The 16,123-nt window shown below is 40.6% G+C and overlaps 2 protein-coding genes across 6 annotated transcripts in view; one reads left to right on the forward strand and one right to left on the reverse strand.

Annotated features, from left to right (window-relative positions):
• LOC122178151 (serine/threonine-protein kinase Nek5-like) overlaps positions 1-12,345 on the forward strand; it is a 25,745-nt gene extending 13,400 nt beyond the window's left edge. For 3 of the 5 annotated variants that reach the window (XM_042868132.1, XM_042868135.1, XM_042868136.1), the window contains 12 exons: positions 1,333-1,532; positions 2,367-2,433; positions 2,770-2,889; positions 3,019-3,102; positions 3,226-3,330; positions 4,768-4,848; positions 5,581-5,649; positions 5,769-5,892; positions 6,091-6,228; positions 7,215-7,352; positions 9,790-9,877; positions 10,266-12,345. In XM_042868132.1, the coding sequence (XP_042724066.1) occupies positions 1,333-1,532; positions 2,367-2,433; positions 2,770-2,889; positions 3,019-3,102; positions 3,226-3,330; positions 4,768-4,848; positions 5,581-5,649; positions 5,769-5,892; positions 6,091-6,228; positions 7,215-7,352; positions 9,790-9,877; positions 10,266-10,524 (1,473 nt within the window). In that variant the 3' untranslated portion in view covers positions 10,525-12,345. The remainder of the gene's footprint in view (positions 1-1,332; positions 1,533-2,366; positions 2,434-2,769; positions 2,890-3,018; positions 3,103-3,225; positions 3,331-4,767; positions 4,849-5,580; positions 5,650-5,768; positions 5,893-6,090; positions 6,229-7,214; positions 7,353-9,789; positions 9,878-10,265) is intronic. The other 2 variants (XM_042868134.1, XM_042868133.1) reach the window with 2 other exon arrangements.
• ALG11 (ALG11 alpha-1,2-mannosyltransferase) lies at positions 11,841-15,739 on the reverse strand. Its single transcript, XM_042868138.1, has 4 exons — positions 15,680-15,739; positions 14,938-15,171; positions 13,313-14,244; positions 11,841-12,235 (listed from the first exon to the last, which is right to left on the reverse strand). Exons 1-4 carry the CDS (start codon positions 15,715-15,717, stop codon positions 11,964-11,966), a joined length of 1,476 nt encoding a protein of 491 aa, XP_042724072.1. The 5' UTR covers positions 15,718-15,739; the 3' UTR covers positions 11,841-11,963.
• Between the last annotated feature and the right edge of the window lie 384 nt (positions 15,740-16,123).

Genomic DNA, 16,123 nt, shown 5'->3' on the forward strand with positions numbered 1-16,123 from the left:
GTGTCTGTAAATGATTTCCAGGGTAAATTGATGCATCACCTTGCCAGGCATCAAGGTGGGGCTGCCTGGCCTGGAGTTTCCTTCTTCCTGCTTTTTTTGCAAGATAGGAATGACATCTGCTTTCCTTCAGTCCTCAGTCTCCTTTCATGTATGGTCTCATCTATGTTCAGTTTCTGATGTGTTCTCTAGTCTGGTCCTCTTCCACCAAGAGTGTGTCTTCCTTGCTTCAAACTCTCTCCCTGGTCGTAAGGCCCTGGGATTCCTTAAGGCCACGCTTGCTGCTGAAGTCTGAGACAAAGAAGGGATTCAGTACCTCAGCCTTTTTCATTCTGTAACTGTTCTGTATCACCAGGCATTCACTGCTCACAGTTCTCAGTTTTCCTATTTGGATGGTCTAATTTAGTTTTCCTGTTGGCATTAGATTGCCATACTCATGGACACCATACTCTAAAATTTCCTATAATGAGGCACAATATGTACCCTTTCTGAAGTTACCTCTTTTTTAGGAATATTACTGGCAGTGGAAAATGTTTCTTCTTACATAGATATGAATTTGTATTGTGCATTAATCTGCACTATGCTGTGGGTAGAGGTGCAAAACAGGGAGGAATAGATAACGTATTTACTGGCTAAGCAAGGGACCCTGAGATGCTTTTTTCAGCTTTTTTCTCATACACCATGTGATGTTTTTAGTCTCCCACTGTGGAAAAGTTCATTGAATGTCTTGTTACACTTCTTTTATATCATGCAGCAGCATGTGACCTTTCTCCTGGTTGTTCTTATGAGATGGAAAAGGCAGTCTTGTTGCATGTTAGAGATGCAGGAAAGTTGCATCACAGAAAGGACTTTGAGAAATGAGAAGCTAACTCCCACAGGCAGATAATCAAAGAGATGCTGACACGAGCAGCACAGTGCTCCCCAGAAAACATTAGTCTGTGTGTTTACTGCCCCAAATTATGTCCCACGTTCCCACTGCTGTCACATATAAGACTGTCCTGGAATTATCTCAGTGTTCTGGACTTTGGAACAGTGGTGTGGCTCAAACACAACTAAGTTACAGGGCACAAAGCCCTGACTCACACAACATGGGCTGCTGTCTAATCACAGGAGATGATGGAACAGGGAAAAGAGGAGGACAGTAAGATTACATACACCCTGTGTGTAACAAGTTAGGAAGTTTGTGAAACGATTTTGAGAACTACACTAACTGTACTTACACTAATTTGTACAGACTGTATTAAAATGCAACTCAGAATGGGGAGGATAGGAAATAGTTCAAACTGGTATTGATTAAATTAACAATTAAATTAACATCCTTTATTATATTTTCAGCCACAGAGCTCCAGATTTAAGATGGCAGAAAGGCCAGAAAACATTAGAGTACATGGCCATTATGGTCATTACTATGATAAACTCAACAATTTGCAAAGGAAAATTAATGCATGTTATGACCTTTCTCACATCAGCCAAAGAGCAGAGGAATATTATAAACTAAAAGGAGAAATTGCACCTCCACCCCCCCCACCTGAATGGTAAACCTTTCTCATTATTTCCTAGTAGTGAACTGTCACTCATTATTTTGAATAATCAGTCTTCCTCTTTAGGTAGCACTGTAATTATAGCTTATGTAATCTTTCCTTCTCTGCTTGGTCTTTGATAGTTTTTGCACAAGTTTATTGTACAACACTGGAACTCCTGCTCTTCTCAATCCAGAAGTTCCTTCTGAATGTATTGTCCTGATGTTTGAAATTTCATTATCAAAATGTCTCCCATCCCTCATCGAGTGAAGAGTAAAACACAACCTTTCTGTAGACTTTCTGACCATATCAAAGATAAACATTGTCTTTTCCTCCCATCAGAAACAGAAAGAACTAAAGAGCAAAAGCTGTTCTGTACTGAAGGGGATGGAGTGGGAGACAAGCCATGCAGATGTTGTTTTTTTGGAAGCCTATATTTTGGCTTTAGATATAAAGACCTGCTCTTCAGCGGTCTGTGGATTTCAAAGCCTTTCTTTTATAAAGCAGAGGTAGAAACTTTCTGAGAGTGCCTGTCCATTGACCACTTCTTTTGAGGATCAGGAAAAATGTCTTTATTCTCATTAACATTTTCACATACCGTTTCTCAAATAAAAGGTGAAAAGGTACTCTGCTCTTCAGAAGGCTAATATAACCAAAATAATAGGAAAGGAGCTGCCCAAAGAGCATATGTTTTCTTTTTGCTATTATACTGTTGTCTTGTATTTATACATATTTTATCCATACGTATACATTCATGTTGTACAAACAGAGCTGGCAGAGTATTGCTCGTGCACAAGATAGAATCTGTGAAATAAAATGCAGGATAAGGATGTCACTTTCTTCTCTCAGGCCTGCAGAATACCTTCAAAGGCGCTTTGAAGCCCAGCAGTACAAGATTAAAGTGGAAAAACAGCTGGTGAGTGAATACTGAATCACAGAACAAAATCAGTGAAAGAATCTGAATGAAAATCCTCAAGATGTACTGATGTCTTTCTAATAGACTGTAACAGTGACAGGTAGAAAGTTCTGCTCTAGCAAATTTGTTGATCTGCTCTACAGTGGTCATCTTCAGGTTTTATTTTTAATGTAAAACTGTAGCAATGTAAAATTCTACAATGACTCTTACTTCCAAAAATACACACTTGCCTTACTGCACTCCTCAGTGGAAGAGAGAAAGTGAACTCAGTGAGCACTGAAGAAAGGATTCTAAGTGAAAATTCGTTTGCTTTGGGGTTTATTTGTGCCACCACAGGGGCTGCGGCCATCCTCTGCTGACCCATATCATGACCAAATGCAGATGCAAAACATAAATGAGGAGCATCTCAAAATGCATCAGCAGGACACGTCTAGAAAGAGTGAGATGAAAGAACAGGTAAAGAAGATGTTTTTCTTAGTTGTTTAAAGCTGTTTCCTTTCACTCCGCAACAGTGGTGTTCTTTATATTGCTGTTTCTCTATGCCTTTCTAATAAATATGCATTCTAACTTACTGTTGTTTAATAGGAGTACCTGAAGCAGTTGCAGAAAATTCGTGAAGAATACCACAGCAATATGAAAGAACTCAGATTAAGGGCAAGGGTACACCAGGTAGCAAAGCAGTCATATTTCCTTTCCTATCAAACATACATGCAGTCGTATTTCCTTTTCCTTTTTTAAGGTAATACACTTAATTAGTAATTGAAATGAAAATTTTATCAATATGTTCCTTAGGAGAATCAAAAAATACAAGATAAAACCTTTCTGGTGAGTCAAGGGAAAACTGAAGACCACTCTGAAACCAAAGATACAGCTGGAATAAGAGGAGAATCACTTGAGGTATGAGTACCATCCTATAGTCTATACAGAACTTTTTATTCATAGTCTTTGATTCACCCTCTGGGACTATTATGGAAAATGTAAAGTCTAAATCTTAACTGATATTTGTACCACATATGAAAATATCCCTTGATTTCCTTCATGAGCAGCCTGGAAAGCTTATTTGGACTAGTTCTAATTCCGTTTGGTCACTTCTTGTTCCCCCTATTTAATTATGGAAAGGTACTTCCACCTCATTTCTTCTTGTGGTGTGTTTCTTCTCCTTCCTTTCTGAGTGAAGGAAAGAGGAAATCACTCACTGTAAATCTTCATTAGAATGCTGTACAGAAGATGTATTAAATAATTGCTCAGAGTAGAACATGAATACTTCTCCTGTAAGGAAGATGCTCACTTGGGGAGTAAGTTACAATCCAGTTTTATGTGGATTTCTTACCTGAACAGAAATTTGGGAGAAGTGGTAATAAGAAGCGGAGCCAAAGATTTCCATCTGCAGGAATTCATCACTTCTTCCTCATCAGATACTTCCAAAACAGCCGCTGGAATGGAGCTTCAGAATCATTCCACTTTTACTTTGAAATACTGCTGTGGTGAAAACCAGATGAGGTTTCCAGACCACAAGTGGTTCTACTGCAGTAATTTCATGAGTGAAACACATGAAAGCGTCAACTTGTCAAATTATTTATCAGAGCACAAACTGATGGCTAATTTTGAAAGGAGAACAGCCCTTGTGTAGGTGGTCGGATTCTTAAGCCAGAATTTGTTTCATGTGGTGTAGGACTTCGTGCAGTGTTGAGTAGCAGGGGGCAGATTTCCACATAAAATGTGACAGACATTGCTACCCACTGCAGTGATTCTTCAGTGATTAATGGATCCTAATTCCAGCTTTTACTAAAATGAAATCCCTTGCTGGGATAGGCTAGGCTATAGGCAACTCCAGCCACAACTGGACAGAAAAGTAAGTTTTATGCCTGTTTGATGTCACCTTAATTTGTGGGCACTCCATCAACTGGAGAAACTCCACAGATGTTTCTAAAATGTCGGTGAGTTGTGGCTTCTCCTGATGTTGATGACGTGCAGATGTACAGCAGATCATTGATGGACCTGTATACAATCATTTTCTTTGCTTTTATGAGGCATGTTCTAACACAGGATTTAGGAATATGCAGAGGGATAATTAAGTAATTTTTAGGTGTTACCAGAAAACAAGATCACATGAAAACTAGACTTTGTACAGGTACAGGTTTCAGTTACAATATTGATTTTCATCATTTCCAAAGTCTGCCAGTATGAAACTAAGCAATGAATGGAATATTCTTAAAGACACATATATGAGGAAATCAATGACTAGGTATATTACAGAAACAAGTCTTTTTACCTAAGGTATATACATATTCTGCTTCCAAATATTATTTTAAAGTTGTTGTTTTTCTCTCCTAGGGCATGGAAGAAAACTTTAAACAGGTCAGACTCCAGGACAGGCAAGACCAAGAAAATCTAGAGAAGAAATGCAGCAGAAAGGTATCCATACTTACCATAAGTTTTGCCATTTTATTAAATCAGTACAGTGATGCCACAGTAGCTCTGGAAATCAAAGTATTTGAGAACCAATTAGGAGGACCATTTGCTAAGTTTTTGTGACAAGATAGAATGACTAAGAAACATATGGCAGAGCTTTTCGGGTCTTCTGAGGGAGACCCCACTTAAATCTTAGCAGAGAGAAATCAGTCCCCATTTGTTCATCTGAATATCAAACTGCTTGTCTGAACATATTTTTGTTCAACATTATTCTCTGCAGTGCTTTTTGAACTGTAAGATGGGGTAGGAAATGAATGGGAATGCACATGAGACATCAGGAAAGTTTTGGACCATAAAATCATTCTGAAGTGGCCTAAAGGTGTTTTGTGAAGTGTTGCACTGAAGCAGATTTTAATAATGGCTGAGAAACAGCAGAAGAACCGACTCAGTGTATCACAAGTATTTAAATTAAATGATTATTAAAGACACCTTTTCCTTAAAATCAGTGATGTTCTGCCTTTCTCTACTGAATGCAGTCTTTTGGAAACATCCATAAACTGCTCTTTAGAACAATCTATTTTTGTCTTATTTGATCTTGTTAAAGAAAAATGCTGCTAAACAGAAGTCATTTTTAACAGAGCAATGGTTTTCAAGTTTGTAGTTCTCTATAAACTGTGTGCCTTTAATTATGTACTTTAATAATATATTTTAATGAAGTGTTTGAATTTTCTTTAGGGGGGAGTAAAATTTGAAATTAATTTAGATGTGTGTGTTCCTGAGGAAGACAGCATTCAAGAAGCAGAGGTAGGGTTCAGTTATATTCAAGCACTTACATCAGTAATCTGGAATGGTGACAGTAGCTCCATTATCTAAGGTTTAAATGTTTTCATGACCATCATTCTCTACCTTGTTTTTTTTTCCAGGTACAGGATAAACTCAATGAGATATTAACTTCTGTGGATAGTGAGAATCTTGAAGACAAATTGTTGAATGTTTATGAAAATCCTATGGACAGGGCCTTGGGAGAATTATCTGGACACCAAACAGGTATTTCATAGGGAAATTCAATTGACTATGAGTCCTGAAAATAAGGTAGGAGCTAGATAAGTTCAGTAACTGCAAGACATAACAACTTTATCTGATGTTTCTCTCTCACTTCAATATCTTATACCACTATCAATGTTACAATCCCCCTGAAATCTATTTAAAAATGAAATAACTTCTTCCTCTTTTTCTTCTCTCTAGCGTCCAGTGATGCAGGTGATACTGAAACAAAAAGAAAGCATTGGCAAGCTGGAACACCCCAGACACTACTGAAATGTTTAGCCAATATTGATACTTCATCTGTATCTGTATGTCCTACTATGGCTGAAAATGAACTTGGTAAGAAAGTTTTTATGCTTTTCAGTGAGCTAAAGTGGGGAGCTACTAAAATTCAGCCAGACTGCTCATTTAAATACCTCTGCAAACTTTCCCATACCAGAACATTCACATGATTGAACAGGCTTTTAATTGGAAGGACACTGTAATAGCTGAGGTTATTGGATGTGTTAAACCACAGAACGAAAGAATTGCTTTGCCCTCTAATACTGCAATCATGTTTTGCTGCTCATAAATAGAAAGAGCACAGTTTTAGGAATCACTGTGTGACCTGAGTAATTCGCTGCCAGTCTGCAGTGAATCAACACAGCTTTCTCAGGCGTTGAGCTGATAATACAAAAGAACTCTGGCAGTCTGTGGCCAAAGTCATCCAAGAGCATGGTGGTGTTCTGGTTTCCCATGCCACAGACTCGTGTTAATACACATCACGAGTGCATCCTTACACAGATGTGATTGTGGTGGTTTTCCTTTTCTGAAGAGGTGATTTGTTTACTTTCTTGCAGTACCAGTGCATATATTCCCAGACAGAAAGGTAGCTTCAGTGACTGGGTGCTGTAAACAAAGGACTTGTCCAGCATCCTTGCTATCTCCCAGCACCCCAGATACACAGAAACAACCTGAAGAGTTTGCATAGATAGTCAAGACAAAGCAAAATATTGTTAGGATGCCACTTCTTGTTCCTTGCACATTAGGTGATGGGCACAGGGAACAAGGGAAACAGGAACTTTTTGGAAGCTTTTCAGCTCCAAACCAACAAGTCTGAGAACAAGGACTGCTCAGTGAAGCTCTACCTGTTTATTCCAGGATCAAGTATGCTTATTACTTGAACATAAACACTGGTGTTAAGAAATTTTTAGTGACAAACAGTCCAGACAGAGCAGTGTTGCACAAAAGGAAGAAATTAGAGTTAAAATCAGTTTAATTCTGGCAAAAGGCAGTGACAAGCCACAGTCATGATTTAGTGACCTGAGAACCTTCCTGTTCTTCAGCTGACCATGTTATTCTGCCTGAAGACATCACAGCAAACAGGAAGCAGTGGAAACAAACAGCCCCAGGGACGCTCCTGAACATCTTAGCAAAAGCAGAGCTCTGTAATGATTCCTTCATCCAGCTTAAAGAGGAAATAGGTAGGATGTCTGTTACTGTAAATTACACAAGGTTTTCTTCAGTTACTGTGCTACTGTGCTACTGGCAGAGGACAAGAAGCAGTACTTCTAGAAAATTTAGAAGCAGTTGACAAATGAGAAAAGCATTGGCAGCTTCTGCCAGCAGCTCTGGCTCTGTCCTGTAGCAGTGCAAGTTCTCTTTCAGGATGTAGCTGTTTTCAGCAGATGGGAAAACCTGCTTACCAGCTATCACTTTATATATAATTCTTCATTTACCTGGGCAGAATGAGGTTAAGGTACTACTTGCAACAAGGCAGGAGATAGCACAAACCTGGAATTAGCCTCTGCAGCAGTTGAGATTGAAGAAGCTTGTAAAAAATGTACAAATCTGTGCAAATACATGTATTTCTGTGGAACAGCTGTAAATTGTAGTACATAATGGCTGGTGAGTAGCTTTACATAGTCCATGCTGATACTGCTGACACTGAAACTGATTTCAACTCACTTATGCTGCAGCACACTTCTCTAAAGTAAGAGGCTGCTTTAAAAATGACATTTTCTATGCATCAGCACGTAGCTAAAAGGCAGAGAATTTTCTACAGAAAGATAAATGTAACCAAATGGTGTCATTTTACACAGAGTTGCCAGTCTACTGAATGTTTAATTGGAAAACAGGAAGCCAAATAAATTGCATGCACCAAATTTCAATATTTTTAGTGGATCGTGAGAAATATCTTTCATTCGCAGCAGTGCAGACAGCACTCTCTTGCTAATTATGCATCCCATACATGCTCCAATAGAATAACAAGCTTTTGAAAAACTGCTCCATCCTGAAGGCTTAATGAGGCTGAATTACCTTTCTGGAAACTGGCTTTAAAGCTTACACATAAAAAAAAAAAAAAAGGAAAAGAAAAGAAAAAAAGCAAATTGCTTTTCATAGACTCACAAGGTTGGAAAGGACCTACAAGATCATCTGGTCCAACCATCCTCCCATCACCTCTGCTACCACAAGCACTAAACCAAATCTCACAGCTCCTCATCCAGGCACCTCTTGAACACTGCCAGGGACGGCGCCTCCACCACCTCCCTGGGCAGCCATTGCAGTGCCTGACCACCCTGAGAGAAAAAGTTCTTCCTTATGTCTAAACTAAACCTCCTCTGATACAACCTGTGGCCATTTCATTTCATTAATGTCAGCAGCCCATAGAACTAAAGCAAGAATAAGGTCATGTGGGTATTCTTAAGTGCTATTCCTTTGAGCAGTTACATGTTAAAATACCACCCTCCTTCAATACGCAGTTCTGTCCTGCTACAAAAGTTGTCATTCTGGAATACCTTGTTACCCAAACCGACAGATTTCAGTTGGACTACACACAGGATTCATCCCATGTGTACTGAAACAACCCTTAGAACAGTTCTCCCACTTTTCAGGTTGAAGTTGCCTTCCAGTCTCTAAAAGTGAGCAGTTTCAGCGAATCATAGCTACTATATTCAAGCAGTAATTTTCAGCCTTTCCCACACAGTATTCTCCTAAGTTTTCCACTGAAAATAGAGGCTTGTTGTATTTGGTACTTAACCTCCTAACATCAGATCTGCATTCTTACTTACCCTTTATAGTCCTTTGGTTGTGGTCTACAAACGTGCTGGATTACAGAATCACAGAATCACCCGGGTTGGAAGGGACCCCAAGGATCATGTAGTTCCAACCCCCCTGCCTAGCAGGGCCACCAAACATACACATTCAGATCAGGTTGCCCAGGACCCCGTCCAACCTGGCCTTAAACACGTCCAAGGATGGGGCATCCACAACCTCCCTGGGCAGCCCGTTCCAGGGCCTAACCACTCTCCTAGTAAAGAACTTCCCCCTAACATCCAACCTAAATCTTCCCTCCCTCAACTTGGATCCATTTCCCCTAGTCCTGCTATTGTCAGCCCTTTTGAAGAGTTTACTCCCCTCCTGGGTGTAGGTTCCCTTCAGGTATTGATAGGCTGCAATGAGGTCACCCCGCAGCCTTCTCTTCTCCAGGCTGAACAAGCCCAACTCCCTCAGCCTGTCCTCATAGGGGAGGTGCTCCAGCCCCCTGATCATCTTAGTTGCCCTCCTCTGGACCCTTTCCAAAATCTCAATGTCTTTCTTGTACTGAGGGCTCCACACCTGGACACAGTACTCCAGATGGAGCCTCACAAGAACCGAGTAGAGAGGGACAATCACCTCCCTGTCCCTGCTGGCCACCTCTCTCCTGATGGAGCCCAGGATTACACCGAGCTGAAGTTATAAACTGCTGACTAAAACATGTCATCAGGAATAACTGAAGTCGGTTAAGCACAGTACTGACAGTGCTGTATTCAACAAATAAATAAATAAATAAATAAAGCATTTATTTATTTGCTATTATTTTAGATACTATTTTATAACTAGCTAATATGGAAATAAAGACATTAACCTTGTTGCCTTCAGAAGAAAGCAAGGAAGACGATTCAGAAACGTGTGCCTGTGTTGCTGTTGATGAAGGCAGACTTGAGCCAAGATCAGATGATGAAGACACGTAAGTCAGGCACATCAGAAATCAAATTCATACGATGAAGTTTTCATGAAGTGGCAGGATGTATTGCCTGAAGCTCTTTTTCTCCATTCTTTTAAATTCATAACTGAAGAAAACTTGTTTTACAGTCTGCTAATGTACCTTTCAACTCTGTAATTTATTTTCAAGTGCTAACGCTGATGTTAAAAACGTTAGGCCTAAGTATTAACATGGCTGGTTCCCATTTAGATAGCAAAAGATCTCACAAAAAGAGGTAAAGACACAACTTACGTTTTCTATGTAGCTTGTATATTCTTTACAAAGCATTGTAAAAAGTCTCCAAGGCACTGAAACTATGAACACTTGTAACAACATACACTTAACGAATACAAATTTCTTGCTTAATTTACAGAAATTTTGCAGACTCTGGAGATGAGCTGAGACATGAGCTGGAAGCAGCTTTGGAAAAAGCAGTAACGTCTTCAGCAGAGAGATGCACAGAGTCTTCTGTGCTTTCAATACATAAAGATCAAGCTCATGAAGAAAGCACAAGCTTACCTAGCAAGCTACTTGAGAAATGTAATGATGAGTTAGAAAGTAACTGCGGGTCACTTACTTTAGATGCAAATAATGGAAAAAGCAAGCAACAGCTACGTGATGCCCAAGAATGATTACTGATTCAAAACACAATTTTCCTGGAAATGTGAACTACATCAGTAAAATAATAATAAAAAAGAACAGGTAGCTGTCAATAAATTCCAGGTAAATCAATTGCTTTCCAATAGCATTAAACAATTAAGATATTTCTTGACATTTTTTAAAGGAAAAAAAAATAACAGGCTACTTTTGGGATTACTACATGTTGAAAAACTCCAATCCAGAATTGTGTATGTGATGCACTTTCCTTGATTAATGTAAACTACCTGGGACATCTCTGACACTTGCCTGGGCAACTTCTGACTGCATAGTCTGCAGCCATTTTTATATCATGTCAGAAGGTCTCCCAGTCAGCGTATTTTATTTTCATAGATCGATCAACCTCCCATTTTAAGAAGCTTTTCCAGCTTTTCACAACCCCTCAGTACCATCAGTGCACCTTAGTATTTCATGTAGTTTCATTTATACTGCACTGACTGCACCTCCAACTCAACTTATACAGCAGCAGTAAGAGGTCTTACTGTGCCACGTGTGCATTCCCCAGTTCCTAATAAAACTTAGGACAGGGTTCCAGTGAATTAATTAATTTCCAGTGATTAAACATGCGTTTTTCCAACCATATTTTTTTCACATACAAAATGTCATCAACACAGGTGAAGTTTAAATAGAGGAAAAAATCGTGTTCTAAAGTCTGATTTCAGTAGCTTGTTGCACTTTTCTTGTAGTTCTCAGCACAACCTAAAATACTGTTGTGATGGCTCAAAAAAACCCACAGTGTTTCTCCAGTTTGGATATGAAAACGGATGCTTCGTATTTTAACTTTTTGCTCACTTAGTTCTCAGTGTCATAAGCACTCTTAGAGTTGTGAGGTTTGTATTTGTGTGCTATCTAATTATGGTCTCTAATTTAGGCCCTCCTATTTCCTAGGAACAGAAAATCTTTCAGTAGGATAGAACACGAGAAATACTATGCCATACTGTAAAGGACACAAGGAAAGAGCTAATGTGAGGACTGACAATTATGACACTAAAAAAGCAAGCTAGCAAATTGTATTAGAGGAACTGCTATAGGTAATGAAATCACCAAGACTATATGAGAAACAGCTGCTTACATTTTTCTTCATTAAACGTAACTACATTTTTCTTCTCACGTTGTTGGAGTACTTAACTTTACCAATGGAAGAAACACATATACATATATATGCACCTATCTGTAAAAACATGAAACAGTGTTCTAGGAAGGATTCTGCACATTAAGAATATAGAATTTTCATCAGAAATACAAGAGAGTATTTATTTCCCAGTAAACTCTCTCTATTACATAAAACATATACCAACAGAAAAAAGAAAGATCTCTTTATTGAATAGGAGCAAGGGACCATAAATTACACGTATTTACAGGTGACACGGGGTCCAACACAACAAGTTTTATTCCTATGCATTTTTGTTCGCATTCATTTAAATAAGGGCTCCACAGATAAGAGGAATGTCTCTTCAAAACGCTGGTCAGAAAACCTGCACACAGACTGGCGAGCACTTTCTCTGATCTCTAACCTTTCTTCAGGAGACATGGAAAAGATGTGAGCCATTGTCTCGGCGTAACTGTCCTCGTTCTCTGCTAGGAAGCCTGTAATACGTCCTTCATAGGGAACCACAATATCCAGTTTGGGGCCACCAGAATTGTGAGCCAGGATAACTGTGCCAGCTGCCATGCATTCAACCACTCCTGTAAAAGACAGAAAACATGACATGAATGTGTACATTGCATGCTTTGGTTTTCAATAGTTCACTGGAAATTTAAATCCGTAATAAAATTCACCTGGAATTATAAATTAATATAGACTGGAGTTTCTAGATAAGTGTGAAAAATACAGATTAAATGCTCTCACAAGCTCTGATCCTAATAAAGTCTGATGACATTAACTTCAGCTTGGTCACTTCATAGCCAAGCTCAGTAACCCTGTTTGCCTCCAACCTTACCATATTGTAGCTGTACGGTGCAGGCAATCTTACATTCCCTTTCAGGGAAGACAGGAAGACCCAACTAATCCCAATACACTGTGCCCGATACCTTAATTCTGCATGGCAGCACACTGCAAACCATGTCTCAGCCCCTCTTTGAAATTCAGCTTCACACCACAATGACTGATTTTAGGACTGATGTTAGCACAGGCATCTAATGAAGTGAGATGGCCTATATATATATATATATAAAATATATATTTTATCTCTGAGAAACTCCGAGAAACTCACCTCCAAAACAGCAGCTAGAGCCCTCTGACACATATTAGGCATTTCAGATAGCAGTTAAGCAGATGGAACATTCAAAATCTCTCTGCATGTGAGCTAGGTCTAAGTGTCTAAACTCCCCTTGCAGTCAGTGGAGCCAAGAGAGCACTAAGTTGCTTCAGCATAGGCTATGCAGGGAACAGAAGGCATCTGTGTAAGTCTGACACATGTAACACAGGCCTTCAGCTGCAGGGACTTTGTGCTTGCAGATTAACAGCTGAATGTCAGGCAGGACATCCTAAACAGATGGCATTTGCTGTCTAAGTGACTAGAGGATGCCCATAATGCAGTCTGCGATGTTTACAACAATCCAGCTTGCACTACAGTAGCACCTAGTGAACTGACATCTGAACTGGTCGTGAAGGTTCTACCTGTTAGATCACCATTGCCAACAACAGCACTTGGTCACCTGCTTGGCATGCAGACCTCTTAGGTTCAAACACAAACTGAAGCCCTCCTCATCTGCGTTCTGAACACTGAGACAAGCAGCTGAAAGCTGAAGAGGGATACTGACCGATGCCAAAGTGCTCATTCCACATTGTATGCAGGCCAATGGTGGCCTCGGCCAGGTGTTTCTTTAACTCCTCAAAGGGAATGTTTATTCTGAACATCACACTGTTACTAACTCCAAGCTCTTCACAAAGACATTTAAGGTTATTCACACGGTCTTCATCTTGCTGGTTCCGACAGCCTCCAATTAAAATAAGCTTCAATGAGAGCTGCTGCCTCAGTCTCTTCTCTTTCAGCAACTTAGCAAAGGCTCGGATTTGCAAAGGGTGATCTTTTTCAGGCCTGAATTGGCTGACAGAAACAATAGAATATTCAGCACTGTTCTTTTCCTCTTCCAGTGGGATATCCAGGAAGGACTGAACATCACATGGTGGATACACAATGCTAGTGCAAGCCCCAGTTCTCCAGAGGGAAAGAATGTGATTTAGTGTCCAGGAAGAATTGACCATAACCACGTCGCTGCAGTAACCCACCGATCCGTACATGAAGGCAAACAAGTAGTAGTAGACAAGTTTCAGTTTGCTGAAGAGAGGATTGTTTGTAATGAAAGCCGCATTGTTAAACCTGGTATCCTGATTCCTAACTACAGAAAGCATATCGGTGCTGATGGTGGGATAATGGACATAGCATCCAACACGACAACCTCCTAAATATTTAAAGAGGGGGAGAGTAAAAGCATAACCCATCGAGTCAATGTAAATATCTGGAACACACTTGAGAAGAGCTTCCCAACCGAGAAACACGGAGCCTAAACTTTGTCCCAGCAAAGTGAAGCGAGGATAAAGAGAAGCTTCCACAAGATAGCGTTTTTCCAGAAATACAAACTTCACAGGATGAGTCAATTTAATGTTGAATCTTCTGAAAGCACCTTCTACTATGTCTTCTTCAGTGGCATCTCTATCACCAGTGTAAACAACACACATTACATTCCTGTACCTGGAAGAGAAGAGAATTTCGCTCATTCTTCTCATCAAATTTTCTAACACAAAACTCAAATATTATCCACTCAAAATTTACCAAAACGTATGTTCTAAATCAAATGTCTGGCCTACCTCTGGAACAACTTACATGTAACTAAATTGATGATATGAATTCTTTCCCTTACACTTTTTTTTTTTTTTTTAAGTAAAAGCTGGGGACCAGGAATCTTTTTTTAAAGAAAGGATCTCAGTATTAATCAACAGGTTTAGAAACACCTTGCAGCATACTAGAATGTCCATCCAGTGTACAGCATGAGTGAAATGCAAAAGACTGTGCAAGCCAGTGGACGTGCCAATGCTGAATCACTTTATGTATTAACTCAGTCTCCTGCACTAAGAGGCCATTACTGAGACTAGATCATCAGTTACCTACACACAAGTTATGACCCTAAAAGCTCCCTATGAGTGCTGCAAAACTGATGGAGAAGGATAGATTCTGCCAAGGAGGAAAGAACTGACAGGTGCCATAGCTATGAAGGAGACAGAGGATGGAACAAAACGTGGGTAAAGGGCTGAAGAAGAAAGGTGAAATGTAGGACCCGTATAGCAATGATAACTATTCAAATGTGCAAAATGTCATAATTTGCATAAATGGTATCATGAGAAACAGAGCAAAATATGGTATCACCTGATAAACAGATGTGCTTACTTTTTCTGGAGCGTTCTTATGGCACACCACAAGACTCTCTCTCCTCCACCACCTGCGTTGCAATAGGGATGAAAAAACGCAACCAGCAGTGGCTGCCTCCCATCCCTTCCTGCCAGGTTCTGCTGCTTTCTCCTTCCTTGTATCCAGAGCCTTATTCCACACAGCAGGACGGCCAAGCAGGTGCACAGAACTCCACTTAGAAACAATGCAGGGATTAACAACGAGCACAGGAATCTGAAACAAGGTGGAAATTGTAAAATATAAAGCTGATTAAAGGAAACACTCCGTGTGAAATCCATACAGAAAGGTGTAAGGGTAGAGCCAGAGGGTGCCAGACAACTTCTTGAGTTCTTCTAACCGCTGAAATTATCAGCATCACTGCTCCATTTCAATAATTACATTCAAAAACCACTATTCTACGTTGTTCAGCAATTTTTTTTACAGATGTCAGCGATGGTTTATTGACATTATTTATGTTTGCGTTATTACACTACATAAATATCACCCGCTCTACTTCAACGTGTCACATATACTCCAAAGGCCGCGCGCCCGCAGCAGCGTGGCACAGCACAGGGCGCACAGAGAATCCTCAACAGATGTTCAGGGCCCTCCTTCAGCCCAGCTCTGCCTTCCGAAGCTCCGCAGCCGGTCACGGCAGAGCTGGGCCGGCAGTTTCCCCTTCCCTCCTCGGGCTCGGCAGGACCGTGGAGCGCGGAGCCGCCCCCACCTGTCCGCCCCGTACCTGAACAGCCCGCAGATGCACAGCCCACCCGCCACCATCTTGCGCGCCGCCGCCCCTCCTTCCGCCGGAAGCGCCCTCCGCTTGGGGGCGGGACCAACCAGGCATTGCCTCTCTCTCATTGGCTCTCGACGGAGATGGACGGCGGGGATAGGAATGAGCGGGAACAAGAATGGGCGGGAACAAGGAGTGGGAGTGGCCCCATCTGAGGGAGCGGGGTAGGGTTGGGCGTTTTGTGAGCAGGTGTGTGGCTGCGTGTGTGGTCTGCTCGTGCTTTTATTTTTTTTCCTTTATTTTGAGGGAATGATTTTCCTCTTCTGGGGAAATCATGCACTGACTTGTGATCTCTCAGCACGATTGAGGCCAGAGCAGTCTTTTTCATATCATAGCCCTTGGTGAGTCCGTAAGTCGTGAGGCTGGTAGGATGCTTGAGAATGTTTCCCCTGG

This window comes from Lagopus leucura, unplaced genomic scaffold (genome assembly GCF_019238085.1).
Source record: "Lagopus leucura isolate 7727_CA_CO unplaced genomic scaffold, USGS_WTPT01 Super-Scaffold_100001, whole genome shotgun sequence".
NCBI classification, from domain to species: domain Eukaryota; kingdom Metazoa; phylum Chordata; class Aves; order Galliformes; family Phasianidae; genus Lagopus; species Lagopus leucura.

Excerpts from the sequence above, each read along its gene's own strand:
- ALG11 (XM_042868138.1), bottom strand. The coding sequence starts at position 15,717 with ATGGTGGCGGGTGGGCTGTGCATCTGCGGGCTGTTCAG. Across the intron at positions 14,245-14,937 it reads ATAAGAACGCTCCAGAAAAA|GTACAGGAATGTAATGTGTG; the intron begins GTAAGCACATCT and ends CTTCTCTTCCAG. Across the intron at positions 12,236-13,312 it reads GAATGAGCACTTTGGCATCG|GAGTGGTTGAATGCATGGCA; the intron begins GTCAGTATCCCT and ends TGTCTTTTACAG.